At 37.5% G+C, this 26,842-nt stretch overlaps 1 protein-coding gene across 2 annotated transcripts in view; it reads right to left on the reverse strand.

The window, feature by feature from the left end:
- The window catches only part of KCNN2 (potassium calcium-activated channel subfamily N member 2), a 73,279-nt gene that overhangs the window by 14,549 nt on the left and 31,888 nt on the right, over nt 1-26,842 (reverse strand). For both annotated transcript variants that reach the window (XM_042787724.1, XM_042787723.1), the window contains exon 4: nt 12,929-13,070. In XM_042787724.1, coding sequence (XP_042643658.1) covers nt 12,929-13,070 — 142 coding nt within the window. The remainder of the gene's footprint in view (nt 1-12,928; nt 13,071-26,842) is intronic.

A 26,842-nucleotide genomic window follows, 5' to 3' on the forward strand; every position in this document is an offset into this window, starting at 1 on the left:
TCTAGTTGTTACTGCGCCGGTGTCAGTTACTCTCCTGTATAAGGCAATATCTTGTTGCACATTGAAACTTACCACATTTTCATTCACAGAGTTTTCTTCCACTCTTTCTGTATTTCTCCCATTAATTTACTTTCTTTCTATTCCCTACCTCTATAACTGCCTTGCACTCTCCAGAAAAGCCGTAAGAAATCTCTTAATCTAGCTTCCAAAATACAAATTCCATTAATGAACATATAGAGACTGCAAAATAAAGTAACTCATTGGAAATCCTTATTCACGTAGTGTCCTCAGAAAAAATGAATCTGCTCTCTCTGCTTACTTACTGACAAACACAATGAATTTTGTGAAAGTCTCCAATTAATTCTGCATTCCCCTGGTAGATTGTTCCAAGAAATCCATCTGCTCCCTCACAAACATCTAATTCTCTGCAATTAGGTCTCACCTATCAAAGCTTCTATTCCCAACAGCTCTCAACATTTCCTTGAACGAGTTCCTCATAATTTTGCTGCATTTCCTGCTTCTTTCCTGTCCTCAATTTTAGGGCTTCCTAGCTTTGCTGTTCCCTCTCCCTCCATTCTCCAACCCTGTGTCGATAAGAATTCATGGAAATTTACTTTAAGTCTTGCTCTCTACATGAGATGTGTCAAAACGAGGCTGTAAATTCCTTCGCTTCTTTAGATCCCACTAAGAGTTAAAAAAGAAGACAGCTAGTGCAGCTTAAGGCTGAGCACTTCAGAAATGCACTGAATCTTCTGAGAAGAGGACTAGGCAGGAGATGCTCCCCATATGCCCTACATCCCCAGAAAACAGGAGCTCTCCTTTGGTCTTCTTCCTGTCAAGGAGGGCAGGAGGGAAGTGCTAATATGCAGGAGACATCTCTGCAGGCAAATAAATAAATAAATTACCCCACACAATAGCAAGAACATGAAGAGAAAAACAGACATCTTTTGGCCTAGTATGTCAGGATAACCGGGACCAGATGCTGATTTAATTATGTAACTTGAGTTCAGCCTGCTTACAGCAAGAATGCTAAAACGGAATGAGATTATTAATACAGACACCACTGGCAAGGAGGCACAAAGCAGCTGTTTATGCCAAGTTACCAAGGGAGAGAAATATTAGATCTCCCTTCCTAGTCCCCCCTCCCGCCAAAAGACTGGAGGAATAGTGACAGACAAAAGGAATGTGGTTTGAGTTGAAATTATTCCAGCCTTTGTAATTAACTCTCACGATTTTTTAGAATGGCACAGCAGTTAGAAGGGCCAAACCCTGTCAAAACCAGTAGCTTTATATCTCACATGAATGATGCTGCCTGGAGCAGGAGATTACTGTCACCAGCAAGCCACAACAACCACCTCTATTGGTGTATATGCGCTCTTATCTTCCCTATCTCTAGAACAGATTTTAAGGACACTCAGAACTTCCAGTATGTCAAAATTTGAGGAAAAAGAAAATGAAAGAGTATTCATAATATTCCCTCATCAGTCCACTGCAGCTTTAGCTAGAGAGATGCATATCTGAAAGCCATCAGCTTCTACCCCATTGTACGGTCTATTCAAGGTGTGGCTAAAGATTAAAAAGCAAGTGTCAGATTTCAAAAAATTAAAAGGCATCTGTGCTAGTTAGTAAATTTTTGTAACTATGTATATCCTAATTAAAAGGTCTGACTTAAGACTGTTACACAGAAAGGGAAAAGATAGGCAAAAAATTTAATTAATTTATCATGACTATTCAGATTTTTAGTGATTTCAGGCAAATTTGAAAAACAGACAATTCTGCTTTCACAGTTTCTCAGAATAGTAGTATTCTTTTCATATGCAGAAAAGTTTTGTATGTGTTCACAGGAAACAAAGCATTAAACAGTTACAATACGTGTTGACAATTTAGACACAACTGTTAAAAATCCTGGACACAAATTATTACAATACATACGGTTTAAGCTGAAGTTCGACTGCCTTGGCCATTTGCTTCATTTAATGGAAACAGGTAATAAGAGTATTAACCATCCATTAATTTGATTTTTTTCAAGTACTCTATGATCAAGGGTTTACCAGCAACCACCAGTTTTAAAAGCTGATCTACTTGAATTCTTCTGTTTTTCAGAAAGCATGTGCAGGATGAACTAGTTTATCTACTAAACCAGGAGAAGCCCGTAAAGACCACAGATTTAAAAATGGGCTTCTCTAAAACAACAAGAGCGGGACTGCACCCATGAGCTGAGCAATGCCTATTTCCTATTTGCAAGGATCTGAAGATGAAACACATGAATCTTATTCTGAATGCACAGTATTTCTTGCTCGATATGAAATGGTGCATATTAGACTTCAGTAAAAGCAAGAAGTCTGAAAACAAACATATGACACATCCTCAGCCTTTCAGTTGGGCAAAGCAACAAACACTGGGCTGCACAGCAGCATCAGATCTCTGATGGCAATTTAAAACTTGCATTTGTGAGCAGTACAGTCCTGAAGCATAAGGTTTACAGCCACTTATACTGGACAAAACTTGCCTTGACTGTCAAACTGTTCAGCTGCTGTCCTGAATGAAAACATTCTGATGTATCTGCAAACAACTTCAGCACATTCTTCGTATCTTTAATTCTAAACATCATGATGCTGCTCAGGACAAAGAATGATGACTTAAGTTCAAACGCTGTCCTGGGTTTGAGTGAGTGGTGGGGTTTTCTGGTGGCAGGGGAGGGGGCTGTAGGTGTGGCCCCCTGTGAGAGGCTTCTCGAAGCTCCCTCAGCTCCAAGTCAGCTCCGCTTCTCTTTGGAAACTGAGCCAATCAGCTGTGCCTCTGCGATAACGTATTTAAGAAGGGACGTGGTGACGGGCAGTGGGACTTGTGAGGAGGAGTTGCTGCAGCTGCATGAACACCAAGGTCAGTGGAGGAACGGAGGAAGAAAGGAGGGGGGAGGTGTGCCGGAGCAGAGACCCCACTGTATCCTGTGGTAAGACGGCAGGGCGGCCCCCCCCTGCCACCCATGGAGATCTACAGTGGAGCAGACACTGATTTGTGGCCTATGTTTCATTTTGCATGGCTGATCAAAGTGCTGTGCCCGAAGAAGGCCGGGCTCTTGTGGGAAAAGATAGCCCCGCTGCTGTAATTCAGTGCTGGGAGGATTGCAGCATGCGGGGGTGTCCCACGCTGGAGCAGCTCGGGAAGGGCTGCAGCCGTGGGAGGGAATCCAGTCGGAGAAATTTAGTGACCCACGATGGAGCAGTGTGGGGAACGCTGTGGCCCATGGGAGGAACTCACATCAGAATGATTTTGTGGAAGACTGTCTCCTCTAAGAGGGGGACCACTGTGCAGCAGGGGGAACAAGTTCCAGAAGCTCCCCCCACCGAAGATGGAAGAAGCAGCAGCACTGACTGCACGCCTCCCCCCTCCCCCCCCCCCCCCCCCCATTCCCTGCCTCTGCGCTGCTGGGGGGAGGAGGTAGAGATACTGGGAGCAGAGCTGAGCCTGGGAAGAAGGGAGGGGTGGGGGGAAGGTGTTTTCAAGATATGGCAATGCTTCTCACTGTCCTACTCTGTTAAGTGTTGTTAGTGTCTGTAATAAATGTATGTTCTTTTTTTTCTTCCCCTAACGAGTCTGCCTTTTGCTTGTGACCATGAAGGGTGATTTTCCCGCTCCCGGTCCTATCTCTGAACCCCAAGCCTGGCTCATCTGGCCCTTTGCATTGCCGGAAGAGAAAGGGGAGAGAGTGGCTGCGTGGTGTTTGGGTGCCGACCAGGCTCAAACCATAACAAATGCTCATGCAGGTATGCAGTAGTCCATGAAATCCCTCCTTCAGTTCCCTCTGATGCCTAGAATCCAATGTGAGTTGCCCTGATAGAAACAAGTGTATATGGGTATTTGACTCACACATATACTTAGGTACTTGTTAAACACTAGTAGGCCAATTATTTTCTCAGTTATGAAAGCCTAAAGGATGACTGATGTTCCTTAGAAAATTGAATGGGAGAATGGACTAAGTTGCGGGAAAAAATAGAATGTCAGCAGACATTGGCTTTTTGACATCAAGCCCACGCTATTTGAAAACATCAAGAGAAGAAAGGTGAAATTAATTTTATTTTTAGTTATACTTTAAATTTAGCAACTGAACAAAATGTTTAAACATACCCTTCAGAACAATGTAACTATTACTTAGTGAGTGTTATCTTTCACTATACCCCTAGGCATCATAAACTGCAACTTTCCTTATCTGTCCACGCAGCCTCGCCTCTTGGCACTTAGTTTTGAAATATTGCAAACTTCCTTTTATCTGCTTTAAAAAAGCAACTTATCTCTTTATTAGACATATCAGATATTGCTTCTATGGTTATTTTCTTTGTCTCTCATTTTTACTACATTATTCTGCTCTGTGTCTATCTATTTCCTTCTCTATGGCATCACATATAAAACATTTGCCTTCAGTTGCAGTATTTTATGACTGCAGGCTCATGGATTTGAGCTCTAGTAAACCCTTTCAGACAAAATCCTTTGCATCACCTCTTGGCTTAGGTGAAGCTCCCTTGAAACATGTACAAATCTAATACGTAGTTTTCTTTCAGATCCCTCCCCTTCTTTTTTAAGATATTGCTTACTACAAGGACTCGCAAAAACAGTGAAGGTACTTAAGATTTTGGGGTGCCAAAATAATTTGCTTTGATCCTACATAATGCCTCCTTGTTCCCCACTCTCTTTGCTATATGGTGATGGCAAACTGCTCAGGAATTTGGACTATATATTTCCATTGTCTTTATATAGTACTGGTATCAATAGGATCATGTGTTAAGAGTCCTGAAGTGTTACAGGGATATAAGTAACAATAAGTAAGGTGGTCTGTATTAACCAATTATACTATACACATCATAGTACTTGACCTGACTTTTCCTTTTTTCTCCTTCAGATCTTGCTGTGGTTTGAGGAGATTATCTATCAATATACTTACTGTATGCTATACCAGCTGAAATGCCTTTATCAGTCTACTCACCGTCCTCTGTCCTCTTTAACAACACAGCCCACCCTGAGCTTTCTGCTGTTATCATCAGAACCACCAGACCAAAGCTGACTAACTTAAAGTTGACACAGAGGATTTTACATTGTGGTAAACCACAGCAGACATAGCCAAAGCAGCCAGACAGAAAAATATGGTCTTGCCCGAAGTATCCAATGAGGGTGAGTCTATGAAGTCTGGATCAAGACCATGTCTTTCCTACTGCTCACAAGTGCCAAGACTGAGGGTTCACACTCATGCAAAACTCAGTGATTGCAAAACTGCAGGGTTTAGGCTTCAGTAAAGTCTAGCTTTTACATCTAACATTCTGGTAAAGGCCCAGTTTCAGTGATAACCAGAAAGAGGTGTTTTCAACTCTTCAACTAAAGGGTTATCTCAGGCAAGTAATAGTTAGCACTGGGTGATAAGCTGCACTGAAAACAGCATTTGGTCAGCAGAGAAACCCTGTACTCCTCTAAGTAAATGTCTCTGGTATTTCCACTTCATTCTTTCTTTGATAAGGTTCCAAAATACAAGACAACGATGAATTGAGCCATTTCTGCAACTGCCTAGAGGTGCTGTATATGCCTGGAGGGTGCTATTGGTGAGAAAGGAAGCAATGCTGTGTATCAGTTTCAGCTGAAAGTCTCCTGGCAGCTTTGGTTTATTGGACTGGAAGTGAAGTGTAGTCTTTAGTGCTGTAGTTGTCACAAAAATGCCCTGCTATACTTGCCTGTAGCTGAAAGAAGGCAGTTGCCATATTTCTTGCTCACTTCCCTTGGAATCCACTGAGGGAGAGAGAAGGTCCGCTTTGCAGACATATGGCTCTGGTGGGAAACTTAGCTCTGCACCAGAAAAGGCACAACATTCCTCCTGCTGCTCTGCATAAAATGAAAATCCTGTAAGAATTTAAACAGGTATTTTGTTCATTTGGATCTCTAGAAGGTGGACTTGCAGGACCACGAGGGGAAGGGGAAAAAAATAATTTAAAAAAATCTTGCTTGAAGCAAAAACCCCTCTCCAAAACAAGCAATGCAAAAGTTGAGGGATGAATCCATTCACAAGACAGACAGAGGCTAGGTGGTGTATAAATGTGGTTTTGCATATGTCACTGTTTACTGGGAGAGATGCATATCCTTGCAAGACTAAAACAAAATAGCATGAGTAACAGGACAACAATTATGCCATCTGAGCCAAAAAGATGACCTAAAATAGTTTTGCATTATTTATACTTTCATATATTCAATATTTTCCTGGTTACTATTGTATTTGTTGGAGTTTGTCTGTACCACAGCTAGAATTTTATTGCAATGTTTAGACTTCTAATCTGTACAACAGCAGATGAGCCAATTCTTTTACTTCTTATTAGTTCATAAGGCTTTTAGCAATGTTGCAAAAATAAAAATTATGAAAAGCATTAAATGTCACATACAAATATGAAATTGATGAAATACTCTCAGACACAGTAATGGAGACAGTATCTCTTCTACAGGGGAACCTATAAGTGATAGTAGTGTTAACTCAGAGAAGCCCAAAAATTGCACTACCCTGGTGACCAGGTTCCTGGGAAACCTTCAGTAGTCATAACAGCTAAAAAACCCCTGAAGATCAAGACAATTTCTGCCAATGTGCAAAAAAACCTTTTTTGCTGAGCAAGGAGGTGAAATCTGATTTCACTAAATAAGCAGACTCAGCAGCCTACAAGGCTGATGGGAAACATTACTTTAACGATTCAGGATGATGGCTACTGTTCATGGTCTTGTCCAACACCTATGTTGTAAATACAAAACTTTAACAAGAATCCAAGTAAAAGTATATTAAAATTGCTGTATTAAATCTAAAGTTATTGCAGATGAAATTACATTTTTTTCAAAACAAATCAGAAGTTTTGCTGTAACAGTTGTCAGCTCCAGTCATATCTATGTAAACATAGCATGGGACAATTGCTGTTCATTGCAGCCAGTAACTAACTGCCTTTGAACTTGCTGAAATGCATCCTTAACTCCTACCTAGACTGAAGCAGAAAACATTTCCCCTGTCCTCTTACACTTCAAAAATTTCACTGCTTCACTAAGTACTTTCTGAGGGAAGTTATTTCCTTAATTCTTCTAATTCTAAAAGAGGGTTACACCTTCCAGGAGACTTTTTTTACCCAAATTGTAGGTAAAGCCTTTGCCGTTCTCCCACATTTCAGATTACTGCCCTGACCACCACTACGTCAGGGATCACTCCCTGGAGCTTCTCAACTCGATTTTGATAATTTTTTTTTTCTTTATTTCAGTTAGAAATTTCATCCCAACACGCCATAGCCGTAAAATAATCCCAAACTATGTTTGTTCCTTACAGAAGTTTCCATTTTGGCAATCCAGTGTGCTGGAACGACAACAGTCGAGGAGCTGAAGAAGTTCTGAGCAGCCTAACTTTTAATAGGTTCAACCCCAATAATTCAAGCACCATTAACTGTCTTCTCCATGTTATATTTCTGCTTGACATACTGTCCAGTTATGTTGTATTATGTGAGCAGGAATAAACACAATCTATTCTGAACCATAATGTCACTTAAATTTATTACTAAATTCTCAGAACCAATTCTGACAGATATCTGAAACATGGACACTCAAGGAAGTAAAAACTGAGCTGTGTTCTAGATTTTTGAAATTCCTCTGGTAGGCTTCCTACCTACAAGACTATTCATTACATTGCTCTCACCTTTTACCACCAGATGCTAGAAATTATAAAAATATTACAGATCCTTGATCAGTGTGCAAAACTTTCTAGGTAAACCTTTAAGTAGCAATACAATCGACTATTCTTTTACTCTTACTACAGAAAAATTAGTTGCTTTTATCAGGTCAACCATACCTATCTACTCATAAAGCACTGTATTAGTCTTAATCATACCTTTTCAGTTCTTTGAGTGTAATTCAAAATACATTTCTGTGTTTCATAAACAATTAGTTGTTTCTTCAACTCATTACAGAATTAAACAATGTAAACAAAAGTTTTCATAAAAAATCCATCAATGTTTTAGGCATTACCATGCAAAATAATTTATCTTTTTGTATATTATCCATAGAATGTTCTGTAAAATAACCTTCTTGTTTCATGGCTCATCAAAAATCATATGGAAAAAAACTATACTACTCTAGGTGCCACGTTCCTCTTGTAGATAGTTCTCTGTATTTGTGGGTGAGACCAGGCTGAGACTGAGATAAAACTGTATGCACAAACACCACAGTTTAACCTTAGATGAAGAGTCCTCTACTCTCATAGCAGAAACACCTCATCCTCATCACTTTTTTCATGATGCATAGGAAAGGAATTGTGATTCTTCTGAAATAAATGCAGACTTCCACAAGGACATTAAAAGCTGCTGCACAGAAGCTTTTAAAATCAGATCTGATTATTTTTTGATTCACAATTTAGAACTAATAAAAACTAGTATCCCTAAGGCGAGGTTGTACACACTGACTGCATTACGACTACTGTAATAAGAATTCTTCACCTACATGAGCGGTGTTCAAATCCTGTAGTTAAAAGATGCTACTTAAAATCTTCCAAAAGAAATATCTAATCTTGTCCACTTCTATGATGTAAATTGAGAAAAACTTTCTTAATTTCTTTGGCTCTTTCATAGGCTTAGCTATCTCTTTGGAGTTTATTTCAATAACAGAACAATTTAAGCTGCACTTTCAGCATTAGTGAGGCAGACACTGGAATGACAGTTATTTCATTTAAAGCAATCTTCATCTAAGCTGTAGCCAACCACCCTGTGCATCCTGTGACAGGACAATTGCAGCTCAGCCATTTTATTGTAGCAACATAGGTTTGACCTGCTAGTTCTGCTTCTGACTGTCGGAGGTTGGCTCTGCAGGAAGATTCTGCATCCTTAGCCTTGCGTGATACAATAAGTGCACTAGCTCACCACATAATGCCGGATGTGAAAGGAGAAGAGTCCCCCTCTCAAACCTTGCAAAAGATCCTTGTATCTGAAGTTGGAATAATTGCCATTATTTTATCTTGTATAGGTACAAAAGCTTAGAAAGATCTGTAAGTTACCCATCTCACAGTCAATATTCATGCACTTTCCCCTATCTTCTCGCTCTTGCCCCCTCCTTTTACTTCTACCAATTTCCATGTCCCTCCTTTAAATTTTTGCTAACTTAATTATACTCCTCATAAAGCAAGGAAAATTTGGCAAACCACTCCAGGTCTCTAACTCCAAAAAGCCATTAAAGAAGTCGAAGTGCTGCCTCTCTAAGCAGTTCCACTTGGCACCAGCCCGAAGTGCTCCACCTGTAGCCGAGCTCAGCCTGCTGACCAGGATCTGAGAGATCTGCTTGGGTGTGCACTCACAACCATGGATGGCATCTTCAGTGCAGACAAAACTTCGATGAGCTGCACGGCATGGTGAAGATGCCATAGCTCTCCCCATCTCCTCTATATCCTGTTCTGGTAACAGTGACAGCACCCATATTTCTATCCATCCATCACGCTCTTGCAGATCTACCTAATGCATACAGGGGGCAGAGGACACATTTACTATCCAATTTATACTCCGCTTGGCCCATAGTCTACTACCCCTACCTACAGAAATCTCCTTGGAAAAACACTGATAGTTAATTGAGCTGAGGTACCTAATACAGTTTCATGTGCCTGTCTGAAAAACATCCCTGCATTAACCCATGCCACCAACTCTGCATTATGCTGTCAGTATTTTCATTAAAGTTTCACATATTTAAGTGCTTTGCAAGATCAAGAAGTAAATTGTTCAATAATACATTAATCAGAATTCTTTGCTGGCTTACTCTTAATGATTCTCAAGACTTTTTTCGTTTTCATATAATCTGAGCATGTGTAAAAATTTTCGTATTTTCCAGCAGTATGCATTTGCAGAATTTAAAAGCTGTCACTTGAACCAGTGCCTCAAGATTGCAGTAGCTGCAGTTTCAGTAGCCAGCACAACTTGGTGCCATCAGCAGACTGAATAAAGCCTACTTCCCAGGCTGGAGCACAACACAGAGTTCAGCCTGAGCAGTCCAATTTCCATTGCACAGAAAGCAGTTCCTGAGGCAGAAGTGGGAGGACAGCCAGGGTACCTGGGCTCTCCCTTCACTGAGGTGAAGACACTGAAGGAGCCTTCCATGGGCCACCAGTTTTGCAAAGCCAATATTAACTCTTCAGTGGTCTGTGTAACTACTCTTGTATTCACAAGTATTTCTATTTGTTTCCCCTTACACCCATTTTAACAGAGACCTTATCCAAACCCAAAAACTCTGACGTATTTGGTATTGATCACACTAATCCAACAATGTATTTGCTACTTCAGACAAAAGGGAATTACATTTTCCCTCTTCAAATCATACACAGTTTCATTTTATTTGTTACATTAATTCAACAATTAACGTAGTGTATCTTTTAATTAGACCATCAACCATTCCTATTGAAATAACAATCAGTAAGACTGTTCTTTTAAGATCTTTTCTACAAAAAACACGAATGTGTTACTGTACAAGTTTCAGAAGAATAACTGGTTTTATAGAATTATATTCAAGACCTGTAAGTTTTTTAGTATTGAGGGTTAGGCTGGAAGATAGTTCTTTATTATGTTCTCTGTTTCATATTTCATATCTTTCAGATAATTAATATATATAAAAAATAAAAATAGAAGAGTAATTTCAACATCTGAGTTTCTCCCATTGCTTCTCAGAGATGACATTTGTCAAAGCCATATTGCAGATGTCCTTAAAAATGTAATTAGGGGTAAGACTTTCAGTATTGTTTTTATCTATCATCACATACTAGATACCTGGCTCAATTTTTTGGTTAAGAATGACTTCTCTAGAGCTATTTATCCCAAACTCATTATCATGAAATTCTGATTGGAACCTTTGTGCTTCCAAAGCAGCTGCAGAATTTTTAATCATAAAAAACAATCAAAGACATGAAGGTGAGTATCGCCCATACATTTTAAAAGTCTAATTTTCAACAGAATCTTGTTTCATTTATGAAAAAGAAATGCCATGTGTGCAAATGATATGTATTAATCAGTACTTTCATTTTTCATCAAAGCAATGGAAGCAATTCCCATAAATAATTTTACATCTGAATCCAAATGGTGCTGTCATAAGCAAAATGACAAATATATCTTATAATTTCAGCTTCTGTGTGGCTCATTCATAAGCGTATAGAATAACATTTGCAACAAACTGGAGTCTGCTTTTCTGATTTTATTTTTACCTTGTTTTTATAATAAAATTGTAAGCCTACCCACAACTGTTCAAAATAACAGTCTAGATGCTGCTATTATTTGCACTAGCATAATTGCAAGAGCAGTGTGAAACCCACAGATGATTAGTATCAGTGCTACCATTATCACACTTCTGCAGGACTTTTGAAGGTCCTAGATTTCTGTTACTGTAAGCTTTTTTCATAATGACATGCTGAAAAGGGCTGAACAATTTGAGTGAATAAAATGATGATCCCTGCATCTTCAAGTATTTGCTTCTTATTTCTAAACCGTGCCTGGGAAGACGGAAAGCTTTATAACAGGGTTCTGTCACCATTCAGCACATCCCTGTGGCAACATATACTGCTTGTCCTCATTTTTTCCTAATGAATTTATGACCAATTGTTATTCTCTCTGGCACCAAAATCCAGCTCACAAACAGGAGCAAAGGCAAATACCCCAGAAGATGGCAGATTTGAGCTTAGCCAACAGCCGTTAAAAAAGCCTTCTGAGTCATTCCTCTGCTTTCAGCCTGTATCTTTCAACTACATTGCAAATGCTGTATTTAAGGAGATGTGCATTTGCCACCACCAGCAAAATGTACTGGAAGTCTTTCTTAATAAAGGTTAATGACCTGAAACCTGTCAGATGTTGGTGTGTTTTTTTTTTTTTTTTTTTTTAAAAAAAGAAGCATTTGGAAAAAATTCTTAAACATTACAAAAATGCATTGATCAATTTTACTCGTTGAACACAAAATACATCCTTATAAACAAAAAGTTCAGAAAAACATCTGTTCAAAAGGGGCAACTATTTGCTACCATTTGCTTTCAGTCATAATCCCCATATGCCTGTTTTAACAGGGGTAGATATTGAAGCTGCTTTATTACAATCAATAGCAAAAATTCAGAAACAAGTATGTATCTTACTGTTACATACAGCATATATGATGCTCATTCTGCCCTTCTCATTCACAAGGTCATTTACACAGGAGTTGATACAAATAAAAGTGGTGGAGTCCAGAGCTTTTTCACTTCTAATTTACTGTAGATATGCATAAAGTTCCCAGATATTATAATACATCACATTACTCCCTGCCTAACTTTGACCAAATGGTGCAATACAGAAAAATTAAAACCAGACATTAGGTACAGTTAGTAAGTATATACTGAATACATACACACAGTTGCTGCATTGTATCAGTGGCAATAAAAACTCTTACAGTGAAAACTGAACTACATAAATCCACTTAAAGCAGTAGAATGCTGTGGATAACATATTATTAGACTTGTAAGAAATAGAATAGAAAAATATGCTCAAGCAAAATGCTTTAGAAGATTAGCCACCACTGTGTTTCTTTGTTTCTGAGTAACTTAATTTTAAGAAACAAAAGTCAGAACTGGAGATTCATTATTAGTACAGGTCCAATTACACATGTCCAAAGGTAACTGAGATGATGTGATACCTTAGCATTTAATGACAGACACTGCTGAGATTTTGAAGCTCTGCATTATGTCAGCGTGGAGTTTGTTTCTATGTATTTCATTACACAGCTGCTAAATTTTACCTAAAGAAGAAACCCCTCCATTTCATTACTAGGAATGAAAGACCTTGGGAATGGTGTAAGTACATATACTCTACAAGCCAGAAAACAATTTTTGGAATTAATGGCAGCAAACTTAATCTGATATCCAATGAATAAATTCAGAAACACTTACCATGATTCCAGTGAGTAAACAGACTCCTTTCCCACAGTATGTATTAGGTACCATGTCACCATATCCAATAGATAGGAAAGTTATTGAAATCAACCACATTGCTCCAAGGAAGTTGCTAGTAACATCCTGTTGATCATGGTACCTAAAAAGAAAAAGAAAAAAATTTCTTTATCATGAAAACTTCTGTTAAACTTTTGTGCCATCAGAAAGAAATTGCATTAACTGGTCATATAACTATTCTTGTATTCTACAATTATTTCCTCTTCACAGGCAGCTATAAGGAGTTAAATGAAACTCAAATACAATTACATCAGCAGCAAAGGAACAGAAGGTACAACAATGACACCACGAGCAGAGGTACTCTGGTTGGTTTATAAATCAATATTTTGTTGTTATTTCTATTAAAATAGCAGAAACTACTTATTTTTCAGTAGAATCTCTTCATCAGGGGTACAAGTCCTGCTAATCCTCTGCAGTGGTTTAAGACACCAGTCTACTATAGTTGCTGCAGTCTGAGGCAAATATGAAAGTCAGAAAAGGATGTGTGGGCAAGCAGGCAGAAAAGCACATCTCCATCTCTTCAACCTAAATGCAAGTCTGTCATCAGAAATCTAATAATGAATTGCCATGTAAATACTGACTTAAGCAACCTAGTATCTTCCCTCTCCTTCGACATGTTCAAGATAAATAGAAAAGTATGCCATTGTACTTCTCATCATCAAAAGATCTTTACCTTAAATACAGAAAAACTTCCTTTTTGTGTTAAGTCAGCTATTAAGTGTAATTTCCTGATGTGCCATTTGTTGTCTTAGTTTTAATATTCTAGTGGAATACGTTCTTCTTCTCCTTCAAATAAAATAAGTTCAGATGAATAATCTAGTCTTCAAAAGACATATATACCTAATCAACTGAGAAGCCATAAGGACACATTTCAGGGCTAAAACCTGTTGTCTCCACTCACTCTGTGAGGGAAAATTGCCTAATAGCCTAATGTAGGTGGAATTTTGCTCCCTGGACTGAGCAGCTCTGCAACAGAGACTGTGGCAGCCACTGCAGCCTCAAGGTTGCAATAACCCCTGCAGCTTCTGGGAAGCCTTAGGTTAGCTATCTGTGCTGTTGGATCCTCAAGGTTATTATTTTAGCCAGTCGCTAAATCCGCATCTCACAGAGGGTCACAAAGAGTCGTTAGGGAATTAGTTCACAAATCCTTAGGCAATGTGCTTTCCACAACTGAAATAACTGCTTTAGTTTTCTTCCTATCTGGACCACAGTCTCCATGACAGAGCAGGAATGCAAAGTGAGTACAAAGGCACTCTCAGGAAATTCCCTATTTTCCCTCTCGAAAAATTCACTATAAATACCTCAAAAATCCATCCTTCAAATTCCCACCTATGCCCTGATGGTCACAACAATCTAAAAATTCTTTGACTGCTAGAGACTACAGCAGTCACTCCAAACAAGTCTGTTCCACATACTGCCTGCCCTCATTCTCTCTCCTAGTGACAGTGTTGTCTTTCTCACATACTTAATACAAGCTTTCGAATATTTTTTATTCCACACCTAGAACAATGTGGTAACAGCCCACATGTGGAATTCGTAAGGATGACAGTGACACAAATAATGATATCCCACAACAGCAACAAAACTAGTAAAAAAAGAGACAGCAAACTTGATTTAATTCATGACCACAGAGCTCTGCACAACAAAAAGAGATCTGACATTGCTTTTTTCCCAGTCTGCACTAAATGTTATTGATTTCAGTCTCCACTTAACAAACTTAGCAAATAACAGCTGTGAAATATATGGATGCAGTGAGAGAAACGTATTCATCCCATCCAGGAGGCAAGAAGAAAGCCTACATATCATGCAAGTCCCCACAGAATATCGTGTGAGTGTTACGACACATAGGCTTTGGAGTAGCTTGACAAAAGGGCCCTACAGTCAAAACACGTATTCTAAGGCTAGCAACTCTGTTAAATAACAGTAAATGCTTACATAAATATTTATAATACATTTCTTTAATGCCTCTCTGGGTTTTGAACCTGATCACTCCAGACAGAAAAGAGTTTTCCTATGAAGATGAAAATGAAATGCAGTGCTTTTGATTTTTTTCTACATTTTGTCCAAACAGTTACATCCTTACAAAATTTCAGCCCTACATGGTGATAATTATAGAAATCTTCCAATGACTAAAACCAGAATATTCAAATACAACTCAGTAAATTCCTGAAATAAACACCAGTTTCACATAAAGAATGCCAAAACCTCTCTCTTAAGCCTTCAACAATACAGAGAAAAGATAACCGAGTCTACTCATTTACCCTCTTTTATCCATCTCAGAAAAGAACACAAGCCAATCTACATATAGATTATTTAACAAAGGCAACATAGGGTTAAATTTTAAGAAGCACAACAGTAGTTTTTCACATTTCATTGGAGACATGGATCTTAATTGGAGACAAGGTCTTCTAGATGAAATATTCATTAAATCCATCTGCATCCATACTTAGTATCACACTTCAAGGACCTTTCCCATTGTTTTTATCTTGTTAGCTCAGCACTCTTGGATTTCCTACTCTGAACATTTCACCTGGTTGTGATTCTGAGGTTAGTTCAGCAAACAAATGGTGCATACTTAATTTTAAAATCATAATCAATACTTAGGACTTTACTGTAAGAAACAAAGGATACTTTGTAACCTCTCTATGGGCTCAACTGCTCAAGCATGGCAAAGCATGAAAATTAAAACCTAATTTCATCCTTCACCAAAACCAAAAAACTATTTTCTCTCACAACTGTGCAGGGGAAGTTGAATGAGAGGCTTCTCAGGTTAAAAATCTGTAAGTAAAATAGAGACAATCTAAAAGGGGAGGGGTCACTGTCCTGATAAACCCATCATTTCTATGCCAGATTTATAGCAAGATAGGTTGCTTTTGTCTTGTTTTTTTGCAACCTCACTCAGGATTTTTGAATCTCTGTTTTTAGTAATCTTGGTACATGCATACACCTTTCTGATTTTCGTAAGATTTCACTTGTGCTGGCATACACTTCCAAGTGCTCTGCTATGTCATTAGGCACAACCATTGTTTGGGATTCAGATCTAAACAAGAAAAGCCAGGGGAGTCTTTGGCTACCCTGTGTCCACAATCAGATAGCAAATTATTACATCTACATCAAAACAGGGAAAGCAATTCTTAAAAAGTAGGAATTACAATGCCTTATTTGTACAGCCATGGGAATGGCTGAAAATGAACACTGGAGGCATTTAAATTGCCTTGTTTTGAGGCGAGGGAAAGAAATCTATTCGCTGCCTTTTTGACTTGCTTTCATATCTGTCAGAGCCCTAAAGACTGAACTTTTCCATTTATGCAGGGAACAGTAAAATGAACACATGTTCTTCCACCAGTGCACCTCTAACGTGTAGCACTCAAGCCACCAGAAGACCCAAGAATAGTCATTCCCATTAATGTATTTTTCACTTTGCTTTTAAGACTATCCCCAGCAGAGTCAATTGCAATGGACATTATAGTGAGTAGAAAAGCCATCCACGTGAACAGCTGGAGCAGAGCTTTCTCACTCACTGGTCAGTCGTCATCAGCCACTGCAAACATGGTCTTGTTCCATCTGGACTGTGAAAGACATCTTGGATGTAACACACTCCAGAATTCAAATGCAGTTTTCCTAAACTGTCCATTCACTCTGTATCTGAGAACTCTGAAATCTGACAGGAAAATACTGCAGTATGAACAGCTCTGAAACCTAAAACCTCAGGAAGTAATGAAAAAGAAACAAAGATTTCCTTTCAGCAACAAGTTCCACACAAAGCAAAATACAGTCATTATCAATAAAATTCAAAAACATGATTTTTTTCTCATTGATCTTTAGTTTTATAAAGGTTTAAATTTTTTATAGATTTTGATTTTTAAAATTTGAAACACGACAAAAATATTTATTTAAATATTTAAACCCCACTATTCTTAGTCAATAAAAACTTGCACTAGAAACCCAGTGAGCCACTTGAAGATGAGAGCTAGTACTCAGCTGTGTTAAAACTGCAGCTATAAACAGGTTGATTTCCTAGATCATGTCCAGACTCACACAGCAGCAGAATAAAGGGTCATTTAGAAAAGCTCTGTATTCCCCTGAGGTAGGAAAATCCTTGGCTGAAGTCACACAGGTTTAAGTATTATTTACCCCTTTTTCCCTCCTTCTCTAAAAAGGAATGTGCTATCAGGCAGGCGGTGCTGCAGCTGGAACAGGCTACTCACCAGGAAATCCTCATCCTGTAAAACACCACTATCCAGTTCTCACCAACCAGCATATGTAAGTCCTGAGACTACTCTAATTTAAACCAAAAATAGCTGAATGATTAGATCTGTGCAAAAATAGCATGGCTCAAATCCTTCCCAAGCCAAACGGAGTGGGAGTTTTACCATTTATCTCAGGAAGACACAAATATCTTTCTCAGATGACAATATTGCAGTGGCTTAGGTTGTCAAAGAAACATTCCAGATTCTTTATCAAAAAACAGTCATTTTATTCTGGTTTCACTAATAGTATCATGATTTTCAGTACTGCTTTCCTTAGGAACTATGTTCATATTTGATGATGTTTCATTTAACTGGTTAAACATCTGCTTTTTTAGCTGCACACAGTTATCACACACTGACATCCTGACATCTAAAACACATACATCCTAAAAAGCAATGAATAAGAAGAAACCAAGTACTACACTAAGTTTGACCACCGATGGATTAATTCATACTTAGCAGCTTCATTTTTTTATCCTGCCTCCATGGACAGCCTTTGATAACTCTGCCACCTTTGGTTTTGTTTTCTTGAACAAGTCAAAGAAAGAACTAAAAATACGGTTGAAAAGAAGACCCTTTTTGTAGGGAAGAAAATGGCCTGCTTTTACTATAATCAGGAAGAAATACCTGGCCTGCAATACAATAGCAATCCAGGCTGAGTCTTGTCAAACCTTAAAAACATTTAGACTAATAACAGCTGAAAATAGTCTTAGCCCATTAAATCAGAAACTTGTTAGGACTCTGTTAAGACACTGATTGATCTAACCAACTATTAGAGCTCTCCCACAGTATCAAGCTATTCTAAGTGCCTTTTTAGTCTTAGATGGTAGGTACTGGCAGCATTTTATCTGTTAATATAGTGATGATAACAGATAGGTCTTTTTATTCCATCTCACTTCCCCCTGTTTAAAAGAAAGTGAAAAAAAAAAAAAAGAAAACTACAATAGCACTTGGAAGGAACGGTGGGATCTACCCCTAGTCTAATGAAGTCAGTGGAAGAAATTTTGCCTTCCTTGCTGGGTTTAGGATCAACAAGTCAGCTTCAAAAGTGCATGTCACTCCTTGTCTTTTTTCTAACAAACATGTTTGTTGACATCCCCCAAATATTTCTAAACAGCAGCAAAAATGTCCCTGTCACAAAAAACATTTCATGGAAGTACAAAACACCGTGCCAAATGTCTGGATTTCATGCAGACAGACTCACATCCAGTTCTGAACCCAACCAAAAGTAACGGATGAAAGTAAACTGTCTGCATCACTTCTACAGGGATCAAAATGCTCATGATTCTTGTATTAAGAGTATTTGTGGACTATTTATGGAGAACTAGTAAATCCAACAGAGAAATGTTAAATATCATTACATAAGTAGCATATGTTACTATGTTACCTAAATGGATGGAAAGAATAATCTAAAAGAAAACAAGAGGACAGAGGAGAGAAATCAACACAGAAGTAGAAGGGTGAGGTGTCATGTTTTAAGAAATTTTATAGTTATTCTTGAATATAAAATGCAGTTTGAACTTAAGTGTGACGACAAAATTATTTAAACCCCTAAGTGCTGTTAAATATATACCTCTCAATGCCTGGGCAGTGGGTAACCTGACAGGAGAGAAATAAGGACTAATGCCATTTTTTCATAAGATACCAAACTTCTATCTGACCTCCACTGGTAAAGAAGATCTTGCCTTGTTTTCCTGGTGTTGTAAAGAGCTGATGTTCTGCTGAATCGGTATACCTGTTTGCAGACGTAGTAGATGGAAAGATTTTCCATTTTTCCAAGAGAAGCCATTCATCTACAAGCATAATCTGAAAATATCAAAGCTGCTGAAACTCCTTAAAAGTATTACCTGCTCTTTTTTTTTTTTTTTTTTTTTTTTTTAATTTTCATTCAATAATTGTGTAAGAGTGTTAAGGAGAATCTGTTGAATCAATTCTACAAGTACTGGGAAACCTTTAAATTTGTGACAGACAGCAATCCACTAAGAGGAACAGCCACAGAGAGGAGTGCTCAGTATCAGTGTACAAAGAAGTAATGCTGTGAATAAAGTGATAACTATTGCTTCAGAACGTCTTAGACTATATGGAAACACTAATGTGTCTTATGAAAGTTTTTACAGTTTGTTCAAAGAGAATTTTTTCTTGCCTTGATGAAGAAACACACCCACCAGCCCCCAAACCCCACCTTTAGGGCTTATCCCCCAAGCGAATCATATTCTTATTCCCACTGTGTACTTTTCAGCAGCTTCAAGCTATTTTGTTGCTGCAGTGGCATAACTGAAGTAAAATCATATCTCCACTGAGGTAAGCAGCACAGATCCCACTGACTTCAGTAGAACCAGGATTTCTATTTTTTTTTTTTTTTTTTGCCAAAGTTTCCACTGATCATCCTTTAAAATGTTGCCATTTAGTGTTTCCGTGCTTATCCATTTCAGGATTCTTACTTTGCCTTTGTCTTCACCTCACATTTTGGATTCCAATAAATCTTTGCTGTTATGAGTATCATTATGTATATCAGGAAACACACTAATGTAATTGCTGAACTAACTAAACTAAAAAAAATAATAAAATCTGTGCTTCTCCTCTTCAACATTTAGAAGCATAATAATGAAATTAAATGCTTGTTTGAGAATTTAAACTTAGCTATAACATATTTACTTCCAACATGATTGTCGTGACTCGGTAGAATAATGAATAACACTGATGACCCTGGAAAGCTGTACCCGAAGTCTTAAATCAACGCTTAACACCTAGAGACCTAAATGAGCTCTGCCTGCAGCAGGGTTTCTTAAACACATATCATGACTGCTCTGAAAAACAATCAGGTTCACTGTGTCTAAACATGGCTCATTTTAATAAAATATGCACTAGAAAAACAGAAAAGAAAGTAAGGTCAATAGGAATACCTTTCTGGCTCTTAGAGATGAAAACTGGGACTAACAGTAAGTAGCAGCTGTCACAAAGGCTACATGACTATTTGCTTCCCATTTCAGGAAACTTACATTAATTATCCTTTGTGCAAAATTTTGCTCAAAATTTTGTATTTGGATTAATACGTTTTATTATATTCAGACAGTATTATTTCAGATAAATCTAGCTTCCTCACTCTATGGAGGAGATGCAGGTATTCAGCTTTTCCCAGTTCTACTGAAATTTGTTTACATTATTCTGTCTCCAACAAAAACAGTTTTCATGTTTCACATGGTTGCCTTCAGATTTAAAAACCTCAACTCTCTAGCCTTTCCCAACTCCTATATATATGTCCAGACTATGCAGAAAAACTAAGCATGCTACATATTGCTCAAGTGCTGAGTCAAAGTCAGGCTCTAACGGTTGTTGCTAGCTGCTAGATTAAGAGTAGCAATCAGCACCAAAACAATGAGGTCTGGAACAATCTTTATTCATGAACTTTGGTGTGTGTATTACAATGCACTCCATAATCCCATGAACATATGGTACTCTTTAGTCTTCACAAAAACACACTAGTACCTTTTTCAATGCAAAGTACATCTCTGCTCCAGGGATGGGCAACCATATCAAAAAATACTTCATTGTCATACAATTTTCTGCCTCATTTTTTTTGTAAGTGAAAAATCATGTTTTAATTTTTCATAGCTCTCTGACAGACTCCCTGCATGAATTTAATCATCTTGGTTGCAGCTTATCATTATTTGGGTGGTCTTCAACTTTCTGAGCTTTCAGCTCCATACTTCACAGTCTGATTACCCTGGATGCTCAAAGCTCCAACTAAGAGCCAATGAACTCAAAGTCCTCTATAATGACACATACGTTTAAAAATAAATGGCTTAAATTAGACATCCAAAAGTTGCATAACACCAAAATTCTTCACTTTGCCAAAAATAGCAGCATGACCCAAAGCAGTGAAATAGCCCTTTAAATGCCTCAGTATCCATACATGAAGCAACATGGATGGAAAAATTCCTAGGGAACAAGTAACCAATGAGGCCTCCCACAAGTCACAGGAAAAATAGCTGTTGGTACCCATTTTTTTTTTTTTTATTTTAGTAGCTTAATGATGAGAACATTCATGCTGGGGAGCAAACTTGCTTTAAGTCTCTTCTCAAGCACAAAACCAATTCACACCAGCACCATCAACTTACTGCCCTACCTGTTAGGATACAGGTTGTGAAAGTATCTCAGAATGTCTTTTTAAAGCTATTTCAACTTTAAATTAAATACAAAATGGAGAGAGCATGACCCTTTAATCTAGTGGAGATATTGCCTAAAAAGTTTAGGATAGGAGCTGGAGAAGGGAACCTGCCCATTCCAATTCCTGACAAACCACTCCTTTAAGTAAAAAATAGCTCTGCTTTCATAGCAAAATTCAACAAGTAATCCAGAAAGTACTGAGACCACAAACACACTAACAGAAAAAAAAAAAAAAAAAAAAAAAACAACTAACCAACCAAACAAAACAACAAAATATCCAAGAGCTGCTCTTTCTGTAGTTCTGTGTATCATGTTTATCAAATGAGGTTCAGTACAAGAAGCTACTATAAATACACAGTTAAAAGAATACTATCAATGCACAAATATAAAAGAAGTAAACTGAAGTGACATGATCAAGCTTAAGGGAAAACTTTTTTTTCAGCACTGCATTTTGAAATGTTATTTTAAATTTTATATATATATATATATATATATGCACCTATATTTCCTTTCTGCAGCCATATTTTTTTTATATTGACTTCAAAATTTGCCAACATAGTTAAGAATGAATCTTATTTTTAAGGTTTGCTTTAATTTTTCAAAGTTTGTAACAGCATTGGTTAAAGCTGGGTTATGATAGAAATATGAATCATTCAAAATCAGAGTCTCTTAATGAGCTCTACTGTGAGTCATTCATTATATTCACTTGCAACTAATTTCCTTCTAAAATTTTTCCCTCTCTTGCATTTTGCATTTTCTCTGGAGATACCCTGAAACTATTTTATAACATCCTCAGAAGGAGGAAGGATTTGTATGTTGTTTTTTTTAAGTTGAGATCATCAGAATCAACTGATGTCTAAAGAATGTGAAGTAATAGGAAAATTTTCAGAAATAATATGCACTTAAAATTAAGCCCACCCTTTTTTTCTGACACAAAATGGGAGAAGTAGGTAAAAGTTAGCCCTTCTTTTCTCCTGTATGTGGGAAAAGCAAGGGGAAGAGGAGGAGGGAAAATTACACAGCAAAGATGATACTGAATTCTTGAAGACTTTCTGACAACCTGAGCACTTTGAAGTTATTTTTCTTTCATGGAACTAATTTAATGTATCATAATGCAAATTGCTATTTTTTAATACCTTGGTTTTCTACAGCAGAAGCTGATGTATTGCCTTCCTTGGAAAGGAATGATGTACAAGCTCACAGTCATAAAGCCTGGGTTTTTTTGGTCCAAAGTTCATGAGAATATCAACAGTTTTACCAACATTTGCATGATCTCTGATGTAATGAACACTGGAAAGAGATGACAAGTCAAAAAAGACACACACGCACCCCCCCCAAATGCCCAAGCCAATTTCATTTTCCTTAGAAATAAAACCCAAAATAACCTACAGATTCATCAAAATATATGTTCCAGATAAACAGGAGAATAAAACTGTCCTATATAGCATAGCATCATACAAGAAACTATTTTAAATAATCTAGGCAGAATTTTTTTAAAACTAACTTTGGCTCAGAGCAGAAGCCTGTGGTCAGTGGAAAAAATCTAACTGACTGCCTCAGATTTGGGACTAGGCTCACATCCTGTATCATGAACACTGTTGGAGCCATATGGCTAACTTAAATCAAGCTAAAGTGTACTTATTCCTTGAATACGTTTTCATTTCCTTTATGAAAAGGAAAGGCTGAATTGAATTTAGCTTTTGTAAGTCACACTGCTTGAAACTAGACAGATTTTACTATTTATAAAGACAACTCCAAACCCAAAGTCTGTGTACTTTTGCGAGTCATCTGAAAGTTGTGTCAGATTTCACTAACAGTTCGTTAGTGATGTACTGGGGACAGTTAGTACATTTAATGTTATATAACATGAAGAAGTATAAAAACATAACTATATATTGGTATATAGCAAATGAAACACGGAAAGCACTTGTAACACAGATATTTTCTGCTTGCACTTTTACGTATGAAACTTCAGCATGAGGCTGTCAATATTTAAAAGGAAAAATGTGGTTTTTTCCTTTCCTTTTTAAATTCTGTTCTTTTCATCAAACTGATCAGAAGGCCAGGAAGATATTTCAGGGTGAATTGTTGTGATCAGTCTAGAGACATTCATTTACTAGGAATTGAGAAATGTTATTGTACACAGAAAACAACCTTTTGTGTCTCTCTGGTGCCATATGCCTTACAGTGGAGTGAGAACGTACATGGATCAGCTATGGGATGGACTTCTGCCACAAGACTCTCAAGGCAAATGCAAGTTGAGAGAATACCATAGTTTCAGTCAAGCTATCAGATGTAATACAGCTGTATGTAGCACTTAACTCTGGTGATGATGAAAAAGAGTATCATCCTCATTTGCTTATACAGATCTTTGCAGTACCACATTTGCAGATGGCAGTATTGTCCACCTAAATGCACCCAAAAAGAAAATGCTTAAGACATCTTCACCATAATATGTTAAAATGCCAGATGCAGTTATGGTTTTCTTTGCTCTGTTTTAGGCCTTGGCATGTTGCTGTCAAATTGTGTAATACTGGGAGTGTGAGACTGTATGAAGCCTGACTTTTATACTTTGTTCCCTGCTCTGTTGTTAAAAAGGAGATTAAAACCAGGCTTTTTTGTTTTGCTAATTTTGCATTTTCAAGTTCATTTGTTGTTCGCTTTCAGGACAGAATAACTTCTATAAGGAACATCCTCATTTTAGTGACAAGCATTTACCAAAAAAGAAAAGAAATAAAAAGGAAAAAAGATCTTGCAGTATTTTCTCTAAAGACCATGAACATGAGAGACTTCTTTGCACTGCCAAATTCTTTTCACCATGACCATTTTGTTGCCTGATATCTTGGCCTTCATTTCTGACTTTTCATTTCTACTGATTTCAGTGAAGCACTGAAGAAAGAAATTAAATTCTGTGCTCTGAAGAAACTCAAGTAGGTGACATTTTCAGCAAGAAAGAGCAGTTACATATTATCACTTTGTGTTGTACTGGAGAAATCTGAATGGAGGGGCAACTGAACTTTTGCACTATCTAAGCTTACATCATGTGTCTTGCAGTGTACATGTTGAACATATTGGAAAAATCTTTTATTAAAACAGAAATTACCTACTGCCTATTGATTGCTCTATTAGTAATTTCTATGCAAATCATACGGTAGATGTGTGAGGTATCTATGTGACTTTCCTACTTAAGTCTTAGGTCACAATTTAGGTGAGCAAGCACATAATCGGGGTCATGCTTAACTAAGGATGTACAGGATGGGAGCATGTGAACTTGGGCATGCTGTCTGTAACTATACTGTCTTGATATGAAAACTTGATTTAATTTCAAGTTATTATTATTCCTTTTTCAGACTGTGGAATGGTTTATAAAGGCTGTCAACATAATTAGTATTAAAATGCAACAAAGAGCGTAAGCAGGAAGACAAAACATTAAGCGAATGTGAAATCTAATTTAAAGTTCTCTCTTGGCCCTAGAAACGAGCCAAGTTCACTGATGGGACAAACACATGGAAGCGTATGTGCACAAGTAGATCTAGTTCTAGTGAGAAAAATGCTGCCCTTAAGGAACTACTAATGCTTCTTCTTTCACTCGCTTGGCAGAACTGGCCTTCTGCAAGACGTTTCATATATAACAGAAACTGAATCCAACTGAAAAAAAATTAAAAATCACAGGCATTTGTAGAGCTCCAAATGTGACTGCAGAGATACAACTTTTCTGTTATCTTAACTGTTTCAGCTGTCCTGCTTCATAAAAAGTACCCAAGATTATAATTTGAAAGCATCACAAAGGACAACAAAAAGAGACTTTTTTGGTTTTGTTTTCGCTCCCCATTTTAAATGAGTAACGACCACCAGCTTACAGGTCAAAGACAACTTATTCCATTAGCAAAAGACTAAGACATTACAGAAGAAAAAAGTTGGACATATTTAGCAGATGTTTGGTTTGGGAGGGGAAGAAGAGGGCTAGACACTGAACTGAAGGTGTGTGTCTTATTCTAGTAGAGTTGGGATCACTTAAACCTAAAGTGTATTTCTGCAGCTACAAAACAGTCATTATAAAAATTTCTAAACAAGACATATTTAACATACACTGAAAAATATTCCTGTAAGAGTTCAACTACATTTGAGTGTTATCTTTTATAAATGAGACTAAAACTAAAATTATCTTTCATTTTTAAATGAAAAAAAATCTTGGGTTTCTCTAGATTGCAATTTCTGAGTTCAAGAAATTTAGTCATGAGTCCCCCAAAGGGAAAAAAAGAAACACTTTCAACTGTATGGATTAAAAATCGTTGGAAAGTACCTGAGGTCTGCAGTCTTACTTTTCCATGCCATCCAGTTTCAGTCAATTTCTCCTTCAGGTTCAGGAGTTGTGACTGAAGAGAAGTAGGTGTGGAACTGCTGTACAGCCACATGGCCTTCTGTAGGGGATAGCCTATGTTTTCTGAATGTCTTTCCCCAAAGTGTGAAAAAGCATAATGTAAGCATATAGGATTAACAGAATTTCCTCTATTTTCACACTCCTCCCTTTACTCCTCAGAATGGGTATAGCTAGATTGCATCTCTATCTGCACAATACTTTTAAGGAATATAAATGCATTAGCACTGCGATCCTAGTTTAATAGGACTTTTTGCTGGGCAAGTTCAAACCCTTGTGTTACTCAGTATAAGGACACCACACTAAACAATAACAGTAAACATAATTATCTGCATGGAATAGATACAAAGAGCTTAAGTGACTTTGTTCAAGGTCACAGTAGGACTGTAGGATGCATTCTGTATTTCATGCTTTAACAAAAAGAACATCTTCTACAACATTAAATAATGGCATTTTCCACTAAAGTTTTCAATTTTTTAATTATTTTGTGGACTTATAAATTACTTTTATACATTTAGCATACTTTTGTTGGTATAATAAAACCTTCACTTCAGTGTTCTGTACTACCAACACCACTAGAGCTGGTTACCTGAATAACAGCAAAGCATTAGGGTTGATCCTATTAAAACCATGTTAACATTATTTTAGTCTGAATTTTTATTTTATTTTGAAAGAAAGTGAAAATTAATTGATAGAATGTGTAGTTCCTGGTGCAGATTGTTGCATTTCCAGCAGATACTAGAACATCAGGCCACAGCATCTGTTTCTTGGCCGATTATCTGTGCTAGATCTCATTTTCCAAAAATCAAGAGAAATATTCCTTGCCATCAAAAATACAATCACTGAAGGACAACTGTGTCCTGCTGTGGTACACTGATTGCGTCAGCAGGTCTTCTGCCTCCCAGCACACAAAGAACAAGGAAGGCAACTGATGTGATCTGCTTGGAAGGAGACTCAACTGTTTAAGCAAATACCACTCTAAAAGCAGTATTATCAAGAATTATCATGCACAACTTTTGTTAAACAATGCTCATCTTAGAAAAGGAAGAAAATTAATGC

Source organism: Tyto alba, unplaced genomic scaffold (assembly GCF_018691265.1).
Source record: "Tyto alba isolate M040663 unplaced genomic scaffold, T.alba_DEE_v4.0 Super-Scaffold_13, whole genome shotgun sequence".
Lineage (NCBI taxonomy): Eukaryota > Metazoa > Chordata > Aves > Strigiformes > Tytonidae > Tyto > Tyto alba.